This window comes from Littorina saxatilis, linkage group LG10, assembly GCF_037325665.1.
Source record: "Littorina saxatilis isolate snail1 linkage group LG10, US_GU_Lsax_2.0, whole genome shotgun sequence".
Taxonomy (NCBI): domain Eukaryota; kingdom Metazoa; phylum Mollusca; class Gastropoda; order Littorinimorpha; family Littorinidae; genus Littorina; species Littorina saxatilis.
Genome location: NC_090254.1, coordinates 33,685,343 through 33,708,122, shown reverse-complemented (window position 1 = coordinate 33,708,122; position 22,780 = coordinate 33,685,343). Strand labels below are relative to the sequence as shown.

General features: G+C 43.8%; 1 protein-coding gene across 1 annotated transcript in view; it reads right to left on the bottom strand.

Annotated features, from left to right (window-relative positions):
* Positions 1-39: 39 nt before the first annotated feature.
* Positions 40-22,780, bottom strand: part of LOC138978637 (multidrug resistance-associated protein 1-like) — a 109,013-nt gene continuing 86,272 nt past the window's right edge. Inside the window, exons 30-33 of the mRNA XM_070351398.1 lie at positions 12,227-12,385; positions 8,963-9,129; positions 8,305-8,499; positions 40-4,447 (exon numbers count right to left, since the gene is read on the bottom strand). Of these exons, the coding sequence (XP_070207499.1) occupies positions 4,333-4,447; positions 8,305-8,499; positions 8,963-9,129; positions 12,227-12,385 (636 nt within the window). The 3' untranslated portion in view covers positions 40-4,332. The remainder of the gene's footprint in view (positions 4,448-8,304; positions 8,500-8,962; positions 9,130-12,226; positions 12,386-22,780) is intronic.

Below are 22,780 nucleotides of genomic sequence, written 5' to 3'. Positions count from 1 at the left end.
CACACACACACACACACACACACACATTAATGCCATATGAACTTGTAAACAAAATATATTTGGTCAACAAAGAAAATATATCTAAATAAAAACACACAACAACAACAACTGTGTCATAACCAAGACAGAAAGAGTGAAACTGTCTTGACAGAATACCCATTGGCAGTAAAAAGCGTTCCTTTCTTGTCTGTGCTATCCCGGCAGGATACATTTCCGCAAGTAGAGACACATTCCTAAAATTTGCTCTCCATCTGAGATCGGGCCAGAAATAAAAACATCCGTTCACTTCATCACTTCGTCACTTCATCACTTCATCACTTCGTCACTTCGTCACTTCATCACTTCGTCACGTACCAAAAGTAAACAGTCTTGGTGCTCGGTGCACAGTTTTTTTTGTTAAAGAATTAATTTCGTAGGCGGTGCTGCCTCTCTTTTAAGTCCCCCACAAACTAAAAAAAAATATAGGTGTTGAAGGAAAAGGAGTAATGAAATGTAGGTACTTCACTTTCTGGAAAGCGTGTCCAAAATTTCTGAAAAGGGATGGCGTCTTAAATTGGGGGAAGCCTTAAAAGTGTGTGTTTGGGAGGGGGTAGTGGTGAGATAACTAACCCTTGAGTGGTGAGATAACTAACCCTTGAGTGGTGAGATAACTAACACTTGAGTGGTGAGATAACTATAACCCTTGAGTGATGAGATAACTAACCCTTGAGTGATGAGATAACTAACCCTTGAGTGGTGAGATAACTAACCCTTGAGTGATGAGATAACTAACCCTTGAGTGGTGAGATAACTAACCCTTGAGTGGTGAGATAACTAACCCGCCTTGAGTGGTGAGATAACTAACCCTTTCTTTCTTTATTTGGTGTTTAACGTCGTAACTAACCCTTGAGTGGTGAGATAACTAACCCTTGAGTGATGAGATAACTAACCCTTGAGTGGTGAGATAACTAACCCGCCTTGAATGGTGAGATAACTAACCCGCCTTGAGTGGTGAGATAACTAACCAGCCTTGAGTGGTGATATAACTAACCCGCCTTGAGTGGTGAGATAACTAACCTGCCTTGAGTGGTGAGATAACTAACCCACCTTGAGTGGTGAGATAACTATAACTGTTTAATATAAACAATCATAACACAAAAATAGAGTCTATGGCCAGAATAACGGTACAATATAAATCGTCAAAAGCCGGTGTACGTGGCAGTACAAAGTACGAACAAACTAAAGCAATTCAGATCCTTTCTCAAGCAAACGATCAGTTTTCAACAGCTGAAGCTGGTGTTGATCGAGAATCACAGTACCCCACTCTTTTTCAGGATATGTAGAGAATGCGCAAAGTGTCCATTTAACTCGAGTCCCGTTTCTCCAAAGCAAACCAAAGACTGCTTGTAAAGAAATCGGTTGGACGAATAACAGTACAGATCTATCCGTAAGTGTAAATATCTTTAACGAGCCGTGATCGAGAATACGAAAATATGAGGAAGTGTGTATTGATGTAAATATAAGTATAATTTGCATTTTTAGCATGTGTATATAGCGTCACAGTGACCATTGCGTAATAAACGAACTCCGGAAATAATTCTCAGTGTCGGGTTTGTATGAGTTGTCGAAAAGAACGGCGATTAAAGGCTGACATAGTCCTATTTAATTAGTTTAATTACTTCCAGGGCTTTTCCCATCGTTGCGGGGATGTATAAATTAAGCTTCCTGCAAAGTTTTAGGTTTGAAGTCCTTACCAATTACGAGAAATAATTAATTCTTTATTGCATTGTTTAGCAACAGTTCTCCAGGACTTGGGCTATTTTTAGACCGTTGACGTCACTTTGTGACGTTTCGTAAACCAAAGATGGCGTTTGAGACTGTTCTGTTTACATTCGACACTATCAACACCACTTTGCAATACTGAAATATGTTTTTCTGTGTTCGAAAGCTACAGCCAATCGTTATTATATCCCCTTAGGTACAGTTTTATAACATTATTGGCACTGGCATGTAAACAATATGAATTAATTAATGAACGCTACGAATATGGCAGCCTTTAAGGCTCTTGCTTTTACTGAGGCAAGCTGTCCACGTGTGCTCCTTGTCCACGTGTTTGACGTACCCCTTGCTATAGTGACTGGCCAATAATGTCACATGGGAAAGTTTGCCTCAATGCAAGTAAGAGTATTCACTCTTTCACAACTCATTCAAACCTGACAGAGTTATAACAGACATGTAACACAATACTTCGAAGAGGCGTGCAAGCAAGTAAATATACGTAGTATATTTGCGCAGTTTGAATACTTTCAAAATGGCAGTGTAAGAAAATCTTGCCAGGTAATCAAAATGATTCATTCCTTTTGAGTGGCGATAATGGCTGACAGCGAATACAGCATTCTACTGGTAGATATTATGGGAGACAAACATTAATGTGCGTAGTGAGATAACTAACTGGTCAATATCAACTTCAATTATAACAAACAATAAAGTCTCTATGGAATTACGGTACAATACCAATCGTCGAAGAAAACCACAACATGAACAGATGGAATAATAACAAGAAAGAGATAGACTACTATGCATGAGCGTGGTAGAACACTGTAATACATACTGTAATGAACAGTGAAAGTGGGTTTGTCTTGAGAGCAACGTCAACGGTGTAACTCCAATTAGGACTGAAACGGATTTCGTTGTAAATATTGGAATGTCACTTGTACACGTGAATATTTGTATTAATACGTACAAAGGTATATTGTGTTTGTGTGTGTGTGTAGCAGAATGATATTTTTTTCTCAAGTTTTCTTTTGGCATTTTTTAAAACTTTATATATGTTTTATATACTATCTATTCATTTAATTATATAGAGTTAAAAACAGAAATACATGTCTATAAATAGATATATATATATATTTTTTTTAACTTTCTTTGCTTTTTTTCTGTTACATAAAAATATAGAATTATACCAACATATCCCATGAGATATGTCCTTGTTAAATGTGCATTATATACATTAATATGCTTCCATTTGAAGCTTCGAGATCATCATCATTCATGGATTCGACAGCAAAGCTGAAAATTCAAAGCCTGGCGGAAGCCGGTAGCAACGGAAGGTTCCTGGCACTAGTCGACCCCCCCATCTAAAATCATCTATTGCTTTTGTTGTGACTACATAAGACCTGACACATTTCACTTCACAAGGCCTTGTGCGACCACTTTCACATTCTAATGCATTGTGTCGACATACGTAGGAGCAAATAGCAGGAATATACACTGATGTAACATGTACCAGCCACAATGTAATTTCTCTTTTGAGATAATAAAGTATTATTGTATTGTATTGTATTGTATTGTATTGTATTGTATTGTACTAACACGAAGAGGTCAAGTGTAAATGCTTAATATAAAGAAACAAAGGCAGTAGCATAGCATCTCAAAACATCAAACAGCACATTCTGTCTCCAGCCTCAAAGGAGGATCTGATCATCTCGAAACGTTCTGCATACATAAAGACAGATGTGCATAGACAGTGTGTAAGAGCCACAGACACACATGCGTGCGTGCGGACACGCATACTGACACACACTGAAGCGCACACTCACAAACACAAGCATGCCGCACATACACTCTTTTTTTCGTCGTAAAAGAGGGGGGGGGGGGGGGGGGGGTAAGGAAATCGCTCTGCAGAAAAATCTTGATTTATCCAACCTTTGATGGGCCTTTGAGTGTTTGTATCTACGTGTATTTTACTGATGAACTGCTGAAAAACTTGTCGTCAACAAATTCAAGTTGTGGTCTAGATCAAGTTCAACTGGACATTTTTTCTTGAATTTTTACCTTACTTTAACAGAAACATAGACTGGTACTTTTTCTTTGAAGCACTGAGTCGAGGCCGTCGAAGACTACTCGAACCCGATGCTCTGACAGCGGTTCAACCACCAAACCTACCAGGCGCTAGCTGCCAGTGTGCGGCAGTGCTGGACTTGAATGAGCATAACAAATCTGGTATGTTAAACGACGTATAACGCTGCAGAAATTATTGTCTTGTTCCACGAAAAGATGCACGGCTCCAGCCTGAAAAGTGTTCGCGGGAATCAGCCGCAGTGACGTCACTCAGACCATGTCAGGAGATATAGTGACATCATGTCACTCAAATAATGTCATGATGCAGTGACGTCACCACTATATGTTATAGTGCAGTAATGTCACTTGAAGTGAGTGCCATAATAAATTGACGTCATAACAGATTGTCTCAGACATGTCATAGTGCAGTAGTGTCACTTTAAGTGGGTGCCGTAATGCACTGACGTCACAATAGAAGGACCAATGAGGTCACACTGCGACGACTTGTAAGCACTAGGAGACGAGACCAGCATCCGCGGCGAGGGAATAGAACAGGCTGTCCTTGTCCTGAAGCAGTGTGTTGGGTTTGTCGAACTCCCTCACTCGCCCGTCGTCCAAGACCAACACCCTGCACAAAACAACAGACATGTCAGACTTTTCCAATAGTATAGACGAGTGAACAACCCCTTTTAAGACCGCCCAAATTAAGAGGGCCCCAAAGGGGGGGGGGGGGGGGGGGGGGTGTATCATCACGATCACGGGAAGGGACATTTTAGCTTTCACGATCACAGTTACCTTGATTTTTTGTTTTCACGATCACAAACACCTTGACGAATAGAGGATCATAGAGTGACACAGCTGTGAAAAATGTAGGTTGAAAATAAAATGCTTTGCAATAATGCCTATCACGATCACGAAAACAAATCACGATCACGATCACGAGACTTGATTTTTTTTGTCATCACGGATCACGGGCAAAGTCCCATCACGATCACAGAAATGGAAATTTCGGCAATCACGGTCTAGAAAGGTCAAAAAACGCCAATCACGATCACGATTTTAAACCCTTTGGGGCCCTTTTTGGCCTTTACAGTCAACAACCCCTTTTAAGACCGCTCGAATTAAGACTCCCTCCTTTTAAGACTGTTTTCTCAGACTTTCTCTTCATAACCTCTGTAAATGTACCCCCATTTTAAGACTCCCTCCTTTTTATATTTAGTCAAGTTTTGACTAAATATTTTAACATCGAGGGGGAATCGAAACGAGGGTCGTGGTGTATGTGCGTGTGTGCGTGTGTGCGTGTGTGTGTGTGTCTGTGTGTGTGTGTAGAGCGATTCAGACTAAACTACTGGACCGATCTTTATGAAATTTGACATGAGAGTTCCTGGGTATGAAATCCCCGAACGTTTTTTTCATTTTTTTGATAAATGTCTTTGATGACGTCATATCCGGCTTTTCGTGAAAGTTGAGGCGGCACTGTCACGCCCTCATTTTTCAACCAAATTGGTTGATATTTTGGTCAAGTAATCTTCGACGAAGCCCGGACTTCGGTATTGCATTTCAGCTTGGTGGCTTGAAAATTAATTAATGACTTTGGTCATTAAAAATCGGAAAATTGTAAAAAAAAAATAAAAATTTATAAAACGATCCAAATTTACGTTTATCTTATTCTCCATCATTTGATGATTCCAAAAACATATAAATATGTTATATTCGGATTAAAAACAAGCTCTGAAAATTAGATATATAAAAATTATTATCAAAATTAAATTGTCCAAATCAATTTAAAAACACTTCCATCTTATTCCTTGTCGGTTCCTGATTCCAAAAACATATATAGATATGATATGTTTGGATTAAAAACACGCTCAGAAAGTTAAAACAAAGAGAGGTACAGAAAAGCGTGCAATCCTTCTTAGCGCAACTACTACCCCGCTCTTCTTGTCAATTTCACTGCCTTTGCCATGAGCGGTGGACTGACGATGCTACGAGTATACGGTCTTAATGAAAAATGGCATTGCGTTCAGTTTCATTATGTGAGTTCGACAGCTACTTGACTAAATATTGTATTTTCGCCTTACGCGACTTGTTAAGACCTGATTTTCTCAGATTTTTGGACAGTACAGTACAGCTTCATCAATCGGCCCCGCGAGAAGGAAATCGCTCACCTCCCACGTGCAAAACGCAGTGATATGCACACGCCAGAATAGCGCGGTAGCGTATTGTGCTAAGCAGGAAAGCCGGCGCGCTTTTCTGTATTCGTGTTAACTTTCTGAGCTTGTTTTGAATACAACCTATCATATCTATATGTTTTTGGAATCAGGAAACGATAAAGAATAAGATGAAATAATTTTTGGATCGATTTCTTAAATTTTAATCGTAAGACTAATTAATCTATTTTCGTTAATTGTGATCACATTTTAAGAGTAAACATGACATATGTATATATTTTTAGATTCAGAATGTCATGAAGAATACGATGCAATCAATTTTAAATCAGTTTGTGAAAAATCGATTTTAATGACAACTTTAATGAGCAAACTCATTAATTAATTTGTAAGCCTCCAAGCTGAAATGCAATACCAAAGTCCGGGCGTCGTCGAAGATTACTTGACCAAAATTTCAACCAATTTGGTTTAAAAATGAGAGCGTGACAGTGCCGCCTCAACTTTCACGAAAAGCTGGATATGACGTCATCAAAAACATTTATCCAACAAGAGGCGAAGCCATCAAGACTCACGTAAGAAATCGACAAACAGTAACACAAACTCAATCACTCCGTCACACACACACACACACACACACACACACACACACACACACACACACACACACACACACACACACACACACACACACACACACACACACACACACACAGAAAGAGCATAGGTGAAACTGTGCAAGAAAGCGAGACACTAGATCTAGATCTGCCTGTCTGTATGTAGCCTACTTACAAGGACACGACTGCCAACCAGTCTCGGCGCGCTCAAAATAATAATGACCGAGACTTTCAGTACTTCCTTCGCGTGACGTCATAATGTGACGTCAATGTAAGGTGACGTCTTCAAATGTTAGAGTTTCTACCACAGACATACACACGCACAGACGCACGCACGCACGCACGCACAGACAGACAAAGTTACGATCGCATAGGCTACACTTACGTGAGCCAAAAAATGAAAAAAACCGTCCGGGGATATCATACCCAGAAACTCCCATGTATAATTTCATGAAGATCGGTCAAGTAGTTTTCTCTAAATCGCTCTACACACACACACACACACACACATACACCACACCCTCGTCTCGATTCCCCCCTCTACGTTAAAACATTTCGTCAAAACTTGACTAAATGTAACAAGTCGCGTAAGGCGAAATTACTGTGGAACGCACAGAATGAAACTGAACGCACTGCATTTTTTCACAATGACCGTAGTCCGCCGCTCGTGCAAAACGCAGTGAAACTGACGAGCCTGTTTAGCGCGGTAGTGGTCTCGCTGTGCTGCATAGCACGCTTTTCTGTACCTCTCTTCGTTTTAACTTTCTGAGCGTGTTTTTAATCAAAACATATCATATCTATATGTTTTTGGAATCAGGACTGAACCGACAAGGAATAAGATAGAATTCTTTTTAAATCGATATCGGAAATTTGATTTTAATCATAAATTTTATATTTTTAATTTTCAGAGCTTGTTTTTAATCCATATATTATATAACATATTTATATGTTTTTGGAATCAGAAAATGATGAAGAATAAGGTGAACGTAATTTTGGATCGTTTTATAAAAAAAATAATTTTAATTACAATTTTCAGATTTTTAATGACCAAAGTCATTAATTAATTTTTAAGCCACCAAGCTGAAATGCAATACCGAAGTCCGGCCTTCGTCGAAGATTGCTTTGCCAAAAATTCAATCAATTTGATTGAAAAATGAGGGTGTGACAGTGCCGCCTCAACTTTTACAAAAAGCCGGATATTACGTCATCAAAAACATTTATCGAAAAAATGAAAAAAACGTCTGAGGATATCATACCCAGGAACTCTCATGTAAAATTTCATAAAGATCGTAGTTTACTCTGAATCGCTCTACACACACACACGCACAGACAGACAGACACACACACACACACACACACACACACACACACACACACACATACACCACGACCCTCGTCTCGATTCCCCCTCTATGTTAAAAAAAATTGGTTAAAACTTGACTAAATGTAAAAACACACACGGCCCACACACGCACGCACACGGACACACACACACACGCACACCGAAATACTCACTCATACACACACACACGCACACCGAAATACACACACACACACAGAGACAGGCACACACACACACACACACACACACACACACACCAAAATACTCACACACACTCACACCGAAATACACACACACACACTGACACACACACACACAGACAGGCACACACACACACACACACACACACACACACACACACCTGTCATAGTCCATGATGGTGTTGAGCCTATGGGCAATGGTAATGGTTGTGGAGTCGGCGAAATCCCGACGAATGGTTCCCTGTATCATGATGTCTGTCTCCAGATCCACAGCAGCGGTAGGTTCATCCAGCACGAGGATGCGTGTTTTGCGCAACAGTCCGCGAGCCAGGCACACAAGTTGTCTTTGGCCAACACTGCGTATAAGCATAGACCATGGTATAAGCGAAACACACACAGAGATGTAAAGGAAATTCAGAGAGAGAGAGAGAGAGAGAGAGAGAGAGAGAGAGAGAGAGAGAGAGAATGTTTAACTTGACTATTGAGAATGAAAGTGGTTCACTTTGACCTTTGGATACCCTTGATGCAACGGGAACAAACACACGTTGTTTGATCCATCGAAAGTGAAAATGGTTCACTTTGGCATTTGTGCACACTTTTTTTTTAATTTATTAAATCTACCCAAATATTGACACAAAAGATCTACACATTTTAATTTGATTTGGCAGAAACATACTGAAGACACACCGAACACTAACCTTGATATCAAGACAAAATATTCATAATACATGTATTAAAATGCGCTTTGATACAAGCTCCTGTGCCGCTGAAACCTACCTGGCATTACAAAATACAAAAGATCAACAGTGCTGTAATTACCTGAGATTCCTTCCTCCTTCCCCACAGTCGTACTCTAAGCCGTTGGACAGTTCTCGCACGAACGCGAGAAGATGCGCGAGGTGCAGAGAATCCCATAATTCCCTGTCTGAGAACTGACCAAAAGGGTCAAGGTTCATGCGCAGAGTGCCAGAGAACAGCACAGGGTCCTGAAAAATAAGAATGCTACTGAGTAAACAATCACAAGGAGCAAAAAAAAACACACCAAAAGAGTACTAGTAAATGAAGGCCAACATTCATACCAATCAAAGAAGAAGAACGAAGAGACACGCTTCTTTTTATATTTAGTCAAGTTTTGACTAAATATTTTAACATCGAGGGGGAATCGAAACGAGGGTCGTGGTGTATGTGCGTGTGTGTGTGCGTATGTGTGTCTGTGTGTGTGTGTGTGTGTGTGTAGAGCGATTCAGACTAAACTACTGGACCGATCTTTATGAAATTTGACATGAGAGTTCCTGGGTATGAAATCCCCGAACGTTTTTTTCATTTTTTTGATAAATGTCTGATGACGTCACATACGGCTTTTCTTGAAAGTTGAGGCGGCACTGTCACGCCCTCATTTTTCAACCAAATTGGTTGAAATTTTGGTCAAGTACTCTTCGACGAAGCCCGGACTTCGGTATTGCATTTCAGCTTGGTGGCTTAAAAATTAATTAATAACTTTGGTCATTAAAAATCTGAAAATTGTAAAAAAAAATAAAAATTTATAAAACGATCCAAATTTACGTTTTTCTTATTCTCCATCATTTGCTGATTCCAAAAACATATAAATATGTTATATTCGGATTAAAAACAAGCTCTGAAAATTAAATATATAAAAATTATTATCAAATTTTTTTTTTCGAAATCAATTTAAAAACACTTTCATCTTATTCCTTGTCGGTTCCTGATTCCAAAAATATATAGATAAGATATGTTTGGATTAAAAACACGCTCAGAAAGTTAAAACAAAGAGAGGTACAGAAAAGCGTGCTATCCTTCTCAGCGCAACGAATACCCCGCTCTTCTTGTCAATTCCACGTGCACTGCCTTTGCCACGGGCGGTGGAGTGACGATGCTACGAGTATACGGTCTTGCTGCGTTGCGTTGCGTTCAGTTTCATTCTGTGAGTTCGACAGCTACTTGACTAAATATTGTATTTTCGCCTTACGCGACTTGTTATATTTAGTCAAGTTTTGACTAAATATTTTAACATCGAGGGGGAATCAAAACGAGGGTCGTGGTGTATGTGCGTGTGTGTGTGCGTGCGTGTGTGCGTGTGTGTGTGTGTAGAGCGATTCAGACTAAACTACTGGACCGATCTTTATGAAATTTGACATGAGAGTTCCTGGGTATGAAATCCCCGAACGTTTTTTTCATTTTTTTGATAAATGTCTTTGATGACGTCATATCCGGCTTTTCGTGAAAGTTGAGGCGGCACTGTCACGCCCTCATTTTTCAACCAAATTGGTTGAAATTTTGGTCAAGTACTCTTCGACGAAGCCCGGGGTTCGGTATTGCATTTCAGCTTGGTGGCTTAAAAATTAATTAATGACTTTGGTCATTAAAAATCTGAAAATTGTAAAAAAATAAATAAAAATTTATAAAACGATCCAAATTTACGTTTATCTTATTTTCCATCATTTGCTGATTCCAAAAACATATAAATATGTTATATTCGGATTAAAAACAAGCTCTGAAAATTAAATATATAAAAATTATTATCAAAATTAAATTGTCCAAATCAATTTAAAAACACTTTCATCTTATTCCTTGTCGGTTCCTGATTCCAAAAACATATAGATATGATATGTTTGGATTAAAAACACGCTCAGAAAGTTAATACAAAGAGAGGTACAGAAAAGCGTGCTATCCTTCTTAGCGCAACTACTACCCCGCTCTTCTTGTCAATTTCACTGCCTTTGCCATGAGCGGTGGACTGACGATGCTACGAGTATACGGTCTTGCTGAAAAATTACATTGCGTTCACTTTCATTCTGTGAGTTCCACAGCTACTTGACTAAATATTGTATTTTCGCCTTACGCGACTTGTTTTGATTGTGCTTGGTCTGCCGTGACATAAGTATTCAACATTTGTGGAAAGAACGAAAGGGAGGGAGAAAATTTAATGAGATTGAAAAAACAACAACAACAAAAACAACACAGATATGTGTAACCCTCACCTCCCCCTCCCCCTCCCCCCCCCCCCCCCACCCCTACCACACACACACACACACCCAAAACAGACAAACAAATTAGCTCACACTAACAAAAAGATCAAGCAAAAACTATGCGATAAACTAACACCTTAGCCCCCCCTCCTCCACTCTCCACAGCAATTAGATTTACCATATCGATCAACAAACAGAGAAGACAATAAAAACAAGTCGCGTAAGGCGAAAATACAACATTTAGTCAAGTAGCTGTCGAACTGACAGAATGAAACTGAACACAATGCCATTTTTCAGCAAGACCGTATACTCGTAGCAAGGATAGCACGCTTTTCTGTACCTCTCTTTGTTTTAACTTTCTGAGCGTGTTTTTAATCCAAACATATCATATCTATATGTTTTTGGAATCAGAAACCGACAAGGAATAAGATGAAAGTGTTTTTAAATTGATTTCGACAATTTAATTTTGATAATAATTTTTTATATATTTAATTTTCAGAGCTTGTTTTTAATCCAAATATAACATATTTATATGTTTTTGGAATCAGAAAATGATGGAGAATAAGATAAACGTAAATTGGGATCGTTTTATAATTTTTTTTTTTTTTTTACAATTTTCAGATTTTTAATGAGCAAAGTCATTAATTAATTTTTAAGCCACCAAGCTGAAATGCAATACCGAAGTCCGGGCTTCGTCGAAGATTACTTGACCAAAATTTCAACCAATTTGGTTGAAAAATGAGAGCGGGACAGTGCCGCCTCAACTTTCACGAAAAGCCGGATATGACGTCATAAAAGACATTTATCAAAAAAATGAAAAAAACGTTCGGGGATATCAATCCCAGGAACTCTCATATAAAATTTCATAAAGATCGGTCCAGTAGTTTGGTCTGAATCGCTCTACACACACACACAGACAGACAGACAGACACACACACACACACACACACACACACACACACACACACACACACACACACACACATACACCTTGACCCTCGTCTCGATTCCCCCCTCTACGTTAAAATATTTAGTCAAAACTTGACTAAATATAAAAAGCAACAACAAGAAAAAGGAGATAACGCAGCAAATGTACCTGCGGGAGTATCGTCAGTCTCGAACGCAGGTCCTGTAACCCTATAGACGTTGTGTCCAGTCCGTCAATGGTTATCGTTCCTGAGGATGGCTCTATCAAGCGGAAGAGAGACAAGGTCAAGGACGACTTGCCAGCACCCGTCCTTCCCACAATGCCTACCTGAAAGAAAAAGAAAAATACGTGAAGATTATTGCAATCAAGCAAATAAGATAACAAATATATATGTATAGGTTACAACACGAGTGGTTTTTTATATGGCTTGTATTTCAGTCAAGACCCAGCGGATGAATATCATCGGGAGACACGAGCCTCTGGCGAGTGGCTCTCGATTGATATTCCCGCTGGGTCTTGACTGAAATACAAGCCATATAAAAAACCACGAGTGTTGTAATCTGTATATCCCATTCTAGACTACCATCAAACACAAAGTGTAGACTACTAGCGGCACTGTTGCGATCTGTGCAGGGTAAAACTGTTGCCAGCGAGACTTAGCCCTTTTGCAACCTTAAACTAAGTGACCGTCGCTGAAAAAATAAAACGAATGAGTGCATCGATAAGTACGCGGTAACACTACTTTCAGACCATTTAAAAGCTTCATAAGTTTGAAGGTTCATAAGTTGCAAGAAAGTAATGAAGTCGAATAGAAATTAATTTAGTTGAAGCGCACAATTCTTTTGTTTTGCGTTTCAGGTCGGCAGAACGGGCGAAACGGGTTTGGGACCCATTTGGCTTACTCGATTCAGAATCGATTCCACGTTGTTTTTCTCGAACGTGTGTAATTAGGCTTATTGACAGAGAAGCAAATTTTAGGGAACAAATATGTAGGTTTCGATTTAACCATTTGCTCCCTATTTGAAATGTATCTACGTGATAAACTGTTTTGCGAGTGTGTTTGCATGGATGAACTTAAGGGGTTACTTGTGTGTTCAAATCGCGTGAAAGAAACATTACACATTTTGTGCACAGGTTCCTTTAAGCAATATGGACACATCTGTGCAAAGAAAAAAGGGGGTCGACGTATTAACTTTTTTTTTAGAATTTTTTTACTGGGGGTTGTTAAGTACGATTTTGCGAAAAACACTGCGATTTTTAACATGATCCCAACTGACATATTTAGCTCTACAAATAATAAATGAGACATTAGTTTGTGTATATAAATGAATGGAGGGTATAACTTTATCATAAAACGGTACTTATCAACGTGCATTTTCAGAAAATGATCGAGGTTTCTCGAGGGCGTACACATAAAATTATCACTCCTTTAGTAGTAAAAACGTATTTAAAAAAAATTCGCGTGAAAGAAACATTACACATTTTGTGCACAGGTTCCTCTAAGCAATATGGACACATCTGTGCAAAGAAAAAAGGGGGTCGACGTATTAATTTTTTTGTTAGAAATTTTTTACCGGGGGTTGTCAAGTACGATTTTGCGAAAAACACTGCGATTCTTAAGGGGTTACTTGTGTGTTCAAATCGCGTGAAAGAAACATTACACATTTTGTGCACAGGTTCCTTTAAGCAATATGGACACATCTGTGCAAAGAAAAAAAGAGGTTGACGTATTAACTTTTTTTTTTGAATTTTTTTACTGGGGGTTGTCAAGTACGATTTTGCGAAAAACACTGCGATTCTTAACATGATCCCAACTGACATATTTAGCTCTACAAATAATAAATGAGACATTAGTTTGTGTATATAAATGGAAAATTTCTAAAGTAAATTTTCATTTCATTAATATACTTACCCGAATCACATATATAGCAGTTGACACCGTCTGGTATGCTAAGGTACTGAAAGCGCTACCCATCTTTAAAGTAATTAAAGGGAAGCAACCCCACACCAAAAAAGCTGGAACTAGCATATGGTAGTGAGCTACCCCCTGGGAGTTACCTCCCATTAGCTACTTCCCATCCCACGCACGTGGCTACTTCATTCCGGCTCAGAGAAAAACCGAAACAAACAGCGGGGCAGGCGGGAGGGACTTCGATATGTGATTCGGGTAAGTATATTAATGAAATGAAAATTTACTTTAGAAATTTTCCATTAAATTACATATTCTTACTCCGAATCACATATATAGCAGATAACATCAACATGGCGGTGGGCAAGAAATAAATCAAACTCACCATCACATTCTGGACAGGAACTGGCCGGCTGCTATAAGGGCAGGTAGACCGCGAGATCCATCCTGTCTGAGTGCAGCCACGTCTCGAAGATAGTAATTAATGAAAATATCTTCTGAGCGCCAGTAAGCCGTCGAGAGCACCTCGTCAAGCCGTTGCGAGCGAAGAACGGCCAAAGACGAAGACCACGCCCTAGTCTCATGGGCTCTGGCCGAGACCAGGGGAAAGGCAGGCTGAGCCCCCCCCCCACTTGTGTGACACCAACTGTAGGCTTGCCGAATAAGGGACGACACCCACCGGGCCAACGTAACTCTTGAAACGTCTTTCTCCCTTGAAGTGAGAAGAGAGATAAACAATAGCTTTTGTGAGGAGGAACGAACCGGCTGAGTCCGAGCCAAATACAGACGTAAGGCCCTAACTGGACAGTTGACCGAATCAGGGTCATCCGGAGCCAACGCGTTGGTCAAGGCCTTGACGCGAACCAACGGAGAGGCCTGCCCCGGAGCCTGATTCTTGGCCAGGAAGTCGGGACGGAAACGAAGAGATACTGAGCCGTCCGACTCGAACAAAATGTCACCTGGCAGACCCGACAGAGCGTGGACCTCGCTACCCCGTCGGGCCGTAGCCAAAAGAACCAGAAAAAGAGTCTTGCGAGTGAGATTGTAGAGACTCGACTCGCTCAAAGGCTCAAATTCCGCGGACCGCAAGAACGCTAAAACAAGGAACAGGTCCCACTTAGGAGCGGGCAAACGAGACCGGACCTCCTTGAGAGCAGCGCCCTTAATGACAGCAGCGATCACCCCCCCCACTTGAACAGATCGGCCGATCTGCTTGAGAGTAGCAGAGATCGCAGAGCGCCGGACCCTCATAGAGGAGACGGAGGCACCCTGCGAAAACATAAACGAGAGGTGGTTGGCGACCTGCATAGAGCGAGGAGCCACTGCAACCACCCCTTTAGCGGAACACCAGGAGGCCCAGGCCCTCCAGTGCGAGGCGTATACGGACGAGGTGGAAGCCCTATGGGAGCTGCCCACCAAGTCCAGCGTCGGAGAAGACGCACCAGAGCGCCTCAGTGAGTCCCGAACAACATCCACACGTGAAGCTTCAGAAGACTGGGCTCCTCGTGTGGAATGCCTGTTCGGGGCTGCACTAATTCCCCTCTTCGCAGAGAGAGAGGAATGGGAGGACCTTGGGCGAGCCGAAGCAGGTCTGGGAACCAGTCCTGCGACGGCCAGAGGGGCGCGACCAGAAGTAGAAGGGCCGGCCCCTCCAGCTCCGCCTTTCGAATTACTCGGCCGAGTAATGGGAAAGGCGGAAAGGCGTACGCCTCCAGACCCGTCCAGGGAATGTCCAGAGCGTTCACTCGCCAAGCCTGAGGGTCCGGGAATGGCGAGACGAACACCGGGAGCCTCTTCGAGAACCTGGTGGCAAACAGGTCGACGAGAGGCTTTGGGACTTGGGTCCAAAGGCGAAGCAGTGCCCCGTGAGTGACTGTCCACTCGGACTGAAGCACCCTGCCGGAGCGACTGAGAGCGTCCGCCAGAGTGTTCAGCCTCCCTGGAAGGTACCTGGCGGAGATCGAGATGCGGTGTTGGTAACACCACCTCAAGACCTCGCAGGTCCTGTCCGAGAGAGACGGGGACCGCGAGCCTCCCTGCTTGTTGATATAAGCTGCCACTGTCGTGTTGTCTGTAAACAGACGAACATGCTTGGCCTGCAGGGAGGGCAGAAACCGGGTGAGAGCTAGAGCTACTGCTTCTAGTTCCAGCCGGTTGATATGCCACTGGCTCTGTTCCACCGACCACAGACCTGACACCGTGTGTAGGTCCGTGTGAGCCCCCCACCCCAGCAAGGACGCGTCCGTGAACAGGTCCAAGTCCGGGGGAGGCAAGGCAATCGGAACCCCTCTGCACACCCACTCCGTGTCCAACCACGGGAGGGTGGTAGACTGGAACCATCCCTGGAGAGGGACGAGGACGTTCCAATCCACCCGAGTCGAGCCCACAAACGGCTTCAGAGCTGCCTGAAAAGGACGCTTGTGTACCCGACCCAGAGGGACCAACAGAGCCATGGATTCCATCTGTCCCAAGATGGAGGCAAGAGAGCGAAGGGGCGCCTGCAGGAGGGGCAAAGTCGAGCGTATCTGAGCTTGGAGCTTGTCCACCCTCTTTTGAGAGGGGCGGACAGTCCAAGCGACCGTGTCGAAGGACATCCCCAAGTAGGTGAACGTCTGCGACGGGGTCAGCTCCGACTTTGACGCGTTGATCGAGAACCCCAACGAGTGGGCTTCCCGAAGAACCGTCTGGGTATGCTGCGTGCAGCCTGCCTGGGACTGGTTCAGAACGAGCCAGTCGTCCAGGTAAACCCGCAGGCGGATACCCTGAGACCTCACCAGAGCGCCCAGCTGTCGGACCACCATGGTAAAAATCCATGGTGCGAGCGACAAACCGAAAGGGAGGGCGCGGAACTGGTAGACCTGCTCGTCCCACCGGAAACGAAGCCATTTCCGGTCGGACGGATGCACCAGGATGTGAAAGTATGCATCTGTCAGGTCTATGGAGGTCGCCCAATCTCCTGGGCGGAGAGAGTCTCTGACCTTGGCGGGCGTCTCCATCTTGAACTTTATCTCTCTCAAGAAAGTATTGAGAAAAGATAAGTCCAAGACCGGACGCCACGCCCCTGAAGCTTTGGGCACGGCGAAAAGGCGCCCGTAAAATCCCAGGGAGCTTTGGTCCAGGACCCTCTCCACTGCCCCCTTCTGCACCAGGGAGGCAACTTCCGTTTGCAGAACGGATCTTGCCTCCTGAGAGCAGGGGGGCTTGAAGCGTGGCGGATGTCGGGAAAGAGGAGCCTTCTCCTCCCGCCATAAGAGACGGAAGCCCGATCTCACAACTCCCACTATCCATTGGCTGTCTACTGAGACCATCCAATGGGTGAGTGCCCGGGAGAGGCCCCCCGCCATCACCAAAGTGGAGGGCGGGGGGGGGGGTGAGACCGGGGGCGCTTCATTGGGGGTGAGGCTTGCTGTTAGAGCCGCCACGCCCCCTTCCCGACACTGTCTTCTTCTTGCCACCTCGAGAGCTCTGCTGAGCAGGCCTCTTTTGAGCAGGCTTGGGCTTGGAACTCGGCTGAGACTTCCCCTGCTGGGAAGGCTTAGCCTGCTTCGCGCCCTGTAGAGCCATGTCCAGGAACTGAGCGTCCTTGTTGGACTGAATCTCTGCCTGCCGAGCGACAAGCGCCATGTGGCCGAGCAGCGATCCCTCTACAACCGGAGACACACGTAGTGTGTCTCTGGTAGCCTGATCGGCAAACTGAGAGTTGGCAAGAAACAACTCCCTCCTTGTCAAGACCGCATGCGCGTATTGCAAAGAGGAGAGACGAGTCTGTTCCTCATTGACCTTCGCCAGGGCCGTAAGCAGGGAGGAGACATCATCCGCATTTTGCTCCTCACTGAGGGAAAAAGGGACAAGAGAGTCGGTCAACGACCGAGACAGTGCCCGCACCAGCGTCTCGGAGATGGAAGCCAGCTCCAAGAGCTGACGACCGATCTCCTCCAGGGAGATAAGAGTACCCTCCCGCACTGGCACAACCGAGTCAGACTTGACTGGTTTGACAAGCAAAGCCTGCAGCTCCTGCGTCACCGGTAAGATGGCACGCGGGAGAGCAAAGGAAGTGGTGAGGTTGCGGCTACGGACAGGGAAAGCAATCCTCTTCTGTGCAGAATGCACAAAGGAAGAGGACTGCCCTTCATCCGCAAGCCAACCACGAGCCCGTTCCGGAACCGGCCCAAAAGGTGCCAGAAGAGGGAACGGCTCAACCGGAATACCACTGCTCCGTTTGTTCGGGTGCACCAGAACTTGGGACAGGTGGTATGAGACAGACGGAGATTCCACAAACCGGAAGGAGGAAGCGTCATCCTTATCCGGCAGGAAGTCTGCCATAGCTGAAGGCGCCGCCGAAACGGAAGTAGCGGACGTCGCTACACCTTCTGCAAAATACCGCGAAGTCACCTCGGCTGCAGAGTCAAGAATGGACTTGAGCTGAGAGGAAAACACAGTACGGGTGTCTTCGCTGACCACTGACTGCAGTTCAGACTGATCCATCAGCGAAGAACGACCGTAGTCATCAACCACAGTGGCTGAAGGGTACTCTGGATGACCGGAAACCGGAAACCTGTACCCACGAACATCGTCCTGGTTTAAACCCTGCCCAGTAGGGAGAGGGTAAACCGGAACACCGTCCGAGAACGCCGGATGTGGTTGGGCGGAAGTCAAAACCTCAGCAGAGGAAAGAGACGACCGTCCGTGCTGAAGCACCGGAAGTGCAAAAGCATCACGCTGTTGTTCCCTCTCCGCCATCCAAGAGGAAGTGGACGGTAGAGGGACAGCGTGTCCGGCCGAAGCCGGAAATGCAGACACCATAACCGCCGGGGGCGGAAGCGGTGAATGCACGAACTGCGGCCGGAAGCCGTGAAGCCCGTAGGCCAGCTCATGATCCATCCCATCGCGGCTGGCATTGCGAGCAAGCGTGGGGGGACCTATGCTTCCGGCGGGAGCCGGAAGCGCAGTAACCGTAAACGGTCGCCGCTGCTGGCTAACAGAGTCCTGCTCTACAAGAGGAGGCCTGCCGCCAGCCGAAAGCAGGGAGTGACCCTGCGCACACGAACCGTTGCCCGCACGGGGCTGTCCAGGCGCTTCACGAGAGCAAGAGGACCGGTTCAACTTACTTGTAACGTCTCCACCCGAGACAGGAAGTTGAGGAGCGGAAACAGAAGAAACCTTCCCGGAAGAGAGGGACTGAGTGTCCCCCCCCGAAACCGGAACGGCAGCGCTAACTGGAGTAGACGAGCGCTGCATCTCTGTCTGTACCAGAGAGCGAATCTCCGGGATAAGAGTCTGCAAGAGAGAGGACACAATCGTCCCCTGGTCCGACGCCGACAAAGCAGAGGGCGCAGAAACAACAGTAGAACTAGCACAAACGGGGGTGCTAGAAAGCGGAGGTGAAATAGGCACTGACAAAATTGTGTTGCGTGCAGCGTCTGACACCAATACAACAGGCTTAGAGCTAGAGGACTTGGGCTTAATCTTGCCCTTAATGTCTCCTTTACCCTTACGTTTATCCTGGTCTGCCATGCTGACCAACAACAAACAAGAAACAAGCGAAAAAATTTCACAGAAAAAGTTACTGGAAACGAAAGTCCTAACGGACAGCTAAGCAGTAACTACAGCAAAATAAAAACGAACCAAGCTTGCAACACACAATGCACAAGCGTCAGTGAACACGCCACAAAATACAAGCCAGCAAAGCTAACTGTAAACAAAATGGCGAAAGCACAACAGGTTACTGACGAACAATGTCCAAAGGACAACAGACAGCAACCAACGCACAAGTTCGAAAACAGAAAAATACAGAACGAGCTCACCAAAACAGGCGCCCGCACGGGAGACAAGATGAGTTACGTGGCCGGCAGGTGAACGAAACAGCACAAGGCAGCCACAGTAGCGCACAGAAAATTCAATGACCTCTCACCAGGACAGCTGAAGTCGGAATGAAGTAGCCACGTGCGTGGGATGGGAAGTAGCTAATGGGAGGTAACTCCCAGGGGGTAGCTCACTACCATATGCTAGTTCCAGCTTTTTTGGTGTGGGGTTGCTTCCCTTTAATTACTTTAAAGATGGGTAGCGCTTTCAGTACCTTAGCATACCAGACGGTGTCAACTGCTATATATGTGATTCGGAGTAAGAATATGTAATTTAATGAATGGAGAGTATAACTTTATCATAAAACGGTACTTATCAACGTGCATTTTCAGAAAATGATCGAGGTTTATCGAGGGCGTACACATAAAATTATCACTCCTTTAGTAGTAAAAACGTATTTAAAAAAAATTCGCGTGTGAGAAACATTACACATTTTGTGGACAGGTTCCTCTAAGCAATATGGACACATCTGTGCAAAGAAAAAAGGTGGTCGACGTATTAATATTTTTTTTAGAATTTTTTTACCGGGGGTTGTCAAGTACGATTTTGCGAAAAACACTGCGATTCTTAAGGGGTTACTTGTGTGTTCAAATCGCGTGAAAGAAACATTACACATTTTGTGCACAGGTTCCTCTAAGCAATATGGACACATCTGTGCAAAGAAAAAAAGAGGTTGACGTATTAACCTTTTTTTTAGAATTTTTTTACTGGGGGTTGTCAAGTACGATTTTGCGAAAAACACTGCGATTTTTAACATGATCCCAACTGACATAATTAGCTCTACAAATAATAAATGAAACATTAGTTTGTGTATATAAATGAATGGAGAGTATAACTTTATCATAAAACGGTACTTATCAACGTACATTTTCAGAAAATGATCGAGGTTTCTCGAGGGCGTACACATAAAATTATCACTCCTTTAGTAGTAAAAACGTACTTAAAAAAACTTCGCTCGACAGAAACATAACTAAACTTGAACACAGCTAAGTTCACTGTATACATCTACAATACCTGTAAACAAAATAAGTTGTTGCCTTATTGTCTGCTTCACAATTATTCCCGTACCAACCCCACCCCCATTATCTTGACTGACAAAAATGATAAAAAGAAATAATTTGGGAGCGGTCTAGGTCAGTTGGTAGAGCGCTGGACTTGTGATACATGAGTTTGAATCAGGGTGAAGGGTTGGGGGTCGGAACATTTGTGTGCAAAGTTTCATGAAGATCTGTCCAGTAAATTTCTATGAATCGCACACCACACACACACACACACACATATATAATATATATGGCCTGGGGCGATTGTAGCTTCCCTTCTTCGTGTCCAGCTCTCTCTCTCTCTCTCTCTCTCTCTCTCTCTCTCTCTCTCTCTCTCTCTCTCTTTCTTTGCGAATATGATTTTGAAGCGCATTACATAAAGTCGGTATCTGATATCTAAAGTCCTGATATTTTGGATGCGGAGGAATTTTTCCTGGTGATGATCTGAGGTAACGGAATTGTTCATGCATTGAGGGAATTTGACAGGTATCGGGGTGTGTGTGTGTGTGTGTGTGTGGGGGGGGGGGGGGGGGGGGGGTTGGTGGTGTGTGGGGGGGGGGGGGGGCTTTTGGTGTGGGGTAAATGATTAAAAACGCCTGCACCCTAACTATGAAAGCAGCCACACGCATACTCACAGAGACACAGAGGCACGCATGTTTGTGTGACGGTTTGCACGAATGACCATTGAAAATTAGTTTTTGATAAAAACAAGCGACATTTCCTTTGAGCACACAGGTGCTCAGCCAATGTGTATTGAAACTTGTTCAATTATCTCAAAATGTCATAACGTTTGGCAATATAATTATTTAACAACAACAAAAAGACTACCGGATTCCGTACATAAAAAAGTCAGGGGCTGTAACAACAATTCGCGGCATTGGACTGTGGGAGCACGGACCTACATTCTAATGGATGGCTGGCTTTGGATCTAGGTCACTTTAGTGGGAATATCGGTCAACTTTGAAACCTGAGGACCAGCCACTTCCGGTTCCCCTTTCAGAGTAATGAGATTGCTGGGGCCGTAGAATTTTTCATCCAGTTTTGTCCTTTTTTTCTCCAAAATTGATATTAGTCGGAAGAAACAAGCACACGTGTGACACGTGTGGTGGGGGTATTTCCCGGCGAGTTTTCAGTGTTGTTGTTGTTGCGAAGCGAAGCGGCTTCCCAGTGCGGAAGGCAGGCAGTTTGTGCATCAAACAGTGTTGTTGTGATGGATGGATGAGTGAGTGATGAGGGTGAATGAGTTAGTTAAACTGTGACTGAATATCTATTGATTTATTGATATTAAAGTGAACATTAGGGGGGGGGGGGGGGGTTCGAAATGCACCATTGTGCACTCGCCTTGATGTAAGGAACATTACTGCAGTCTCTAACAGCTTCAAAGTGGGTTAGACAGGCTCTTGATAAAGACTGAGGCAAAATGTGCCAAATCACACATTGTCTTGAAAGAAGGAAAAATCTTCATTTGTCACCTTTCTGCACTTTTTTGACTTTGAGTGCATAGCCACAATGGTCACAGACAAGATGCATCAAACAGATTTGAAAAAGACCCCAAACTGAACTTGTTATGACTATTTGTAACCCCTCTCACCTTTTTGACTTGGCCGTACCCAAGCAAAAAGGCAAAAAAAATCATAACTAATTCCATGTTGATTTTTGGTGGGGTGGACCTATTGTTCCAGACTCGCCTTGATTAGAGCAACACTAGTGCAGTGTCCAACAGCTTTTAAAATTTGTTTTGACCTCTTGACAATGTACATGTCAACAATCCCTGACTATATCCCTGACTGTTGTGTGGTGAGAAAAAAATCTTCAGTTTTCCCCTTTCTCCACCTTTTTGAGTGTCAGTGCATAGCCACAATGGTCACAGACAAGATGCATCAAACAGATTTGAAAAAGACCCCAAACTGA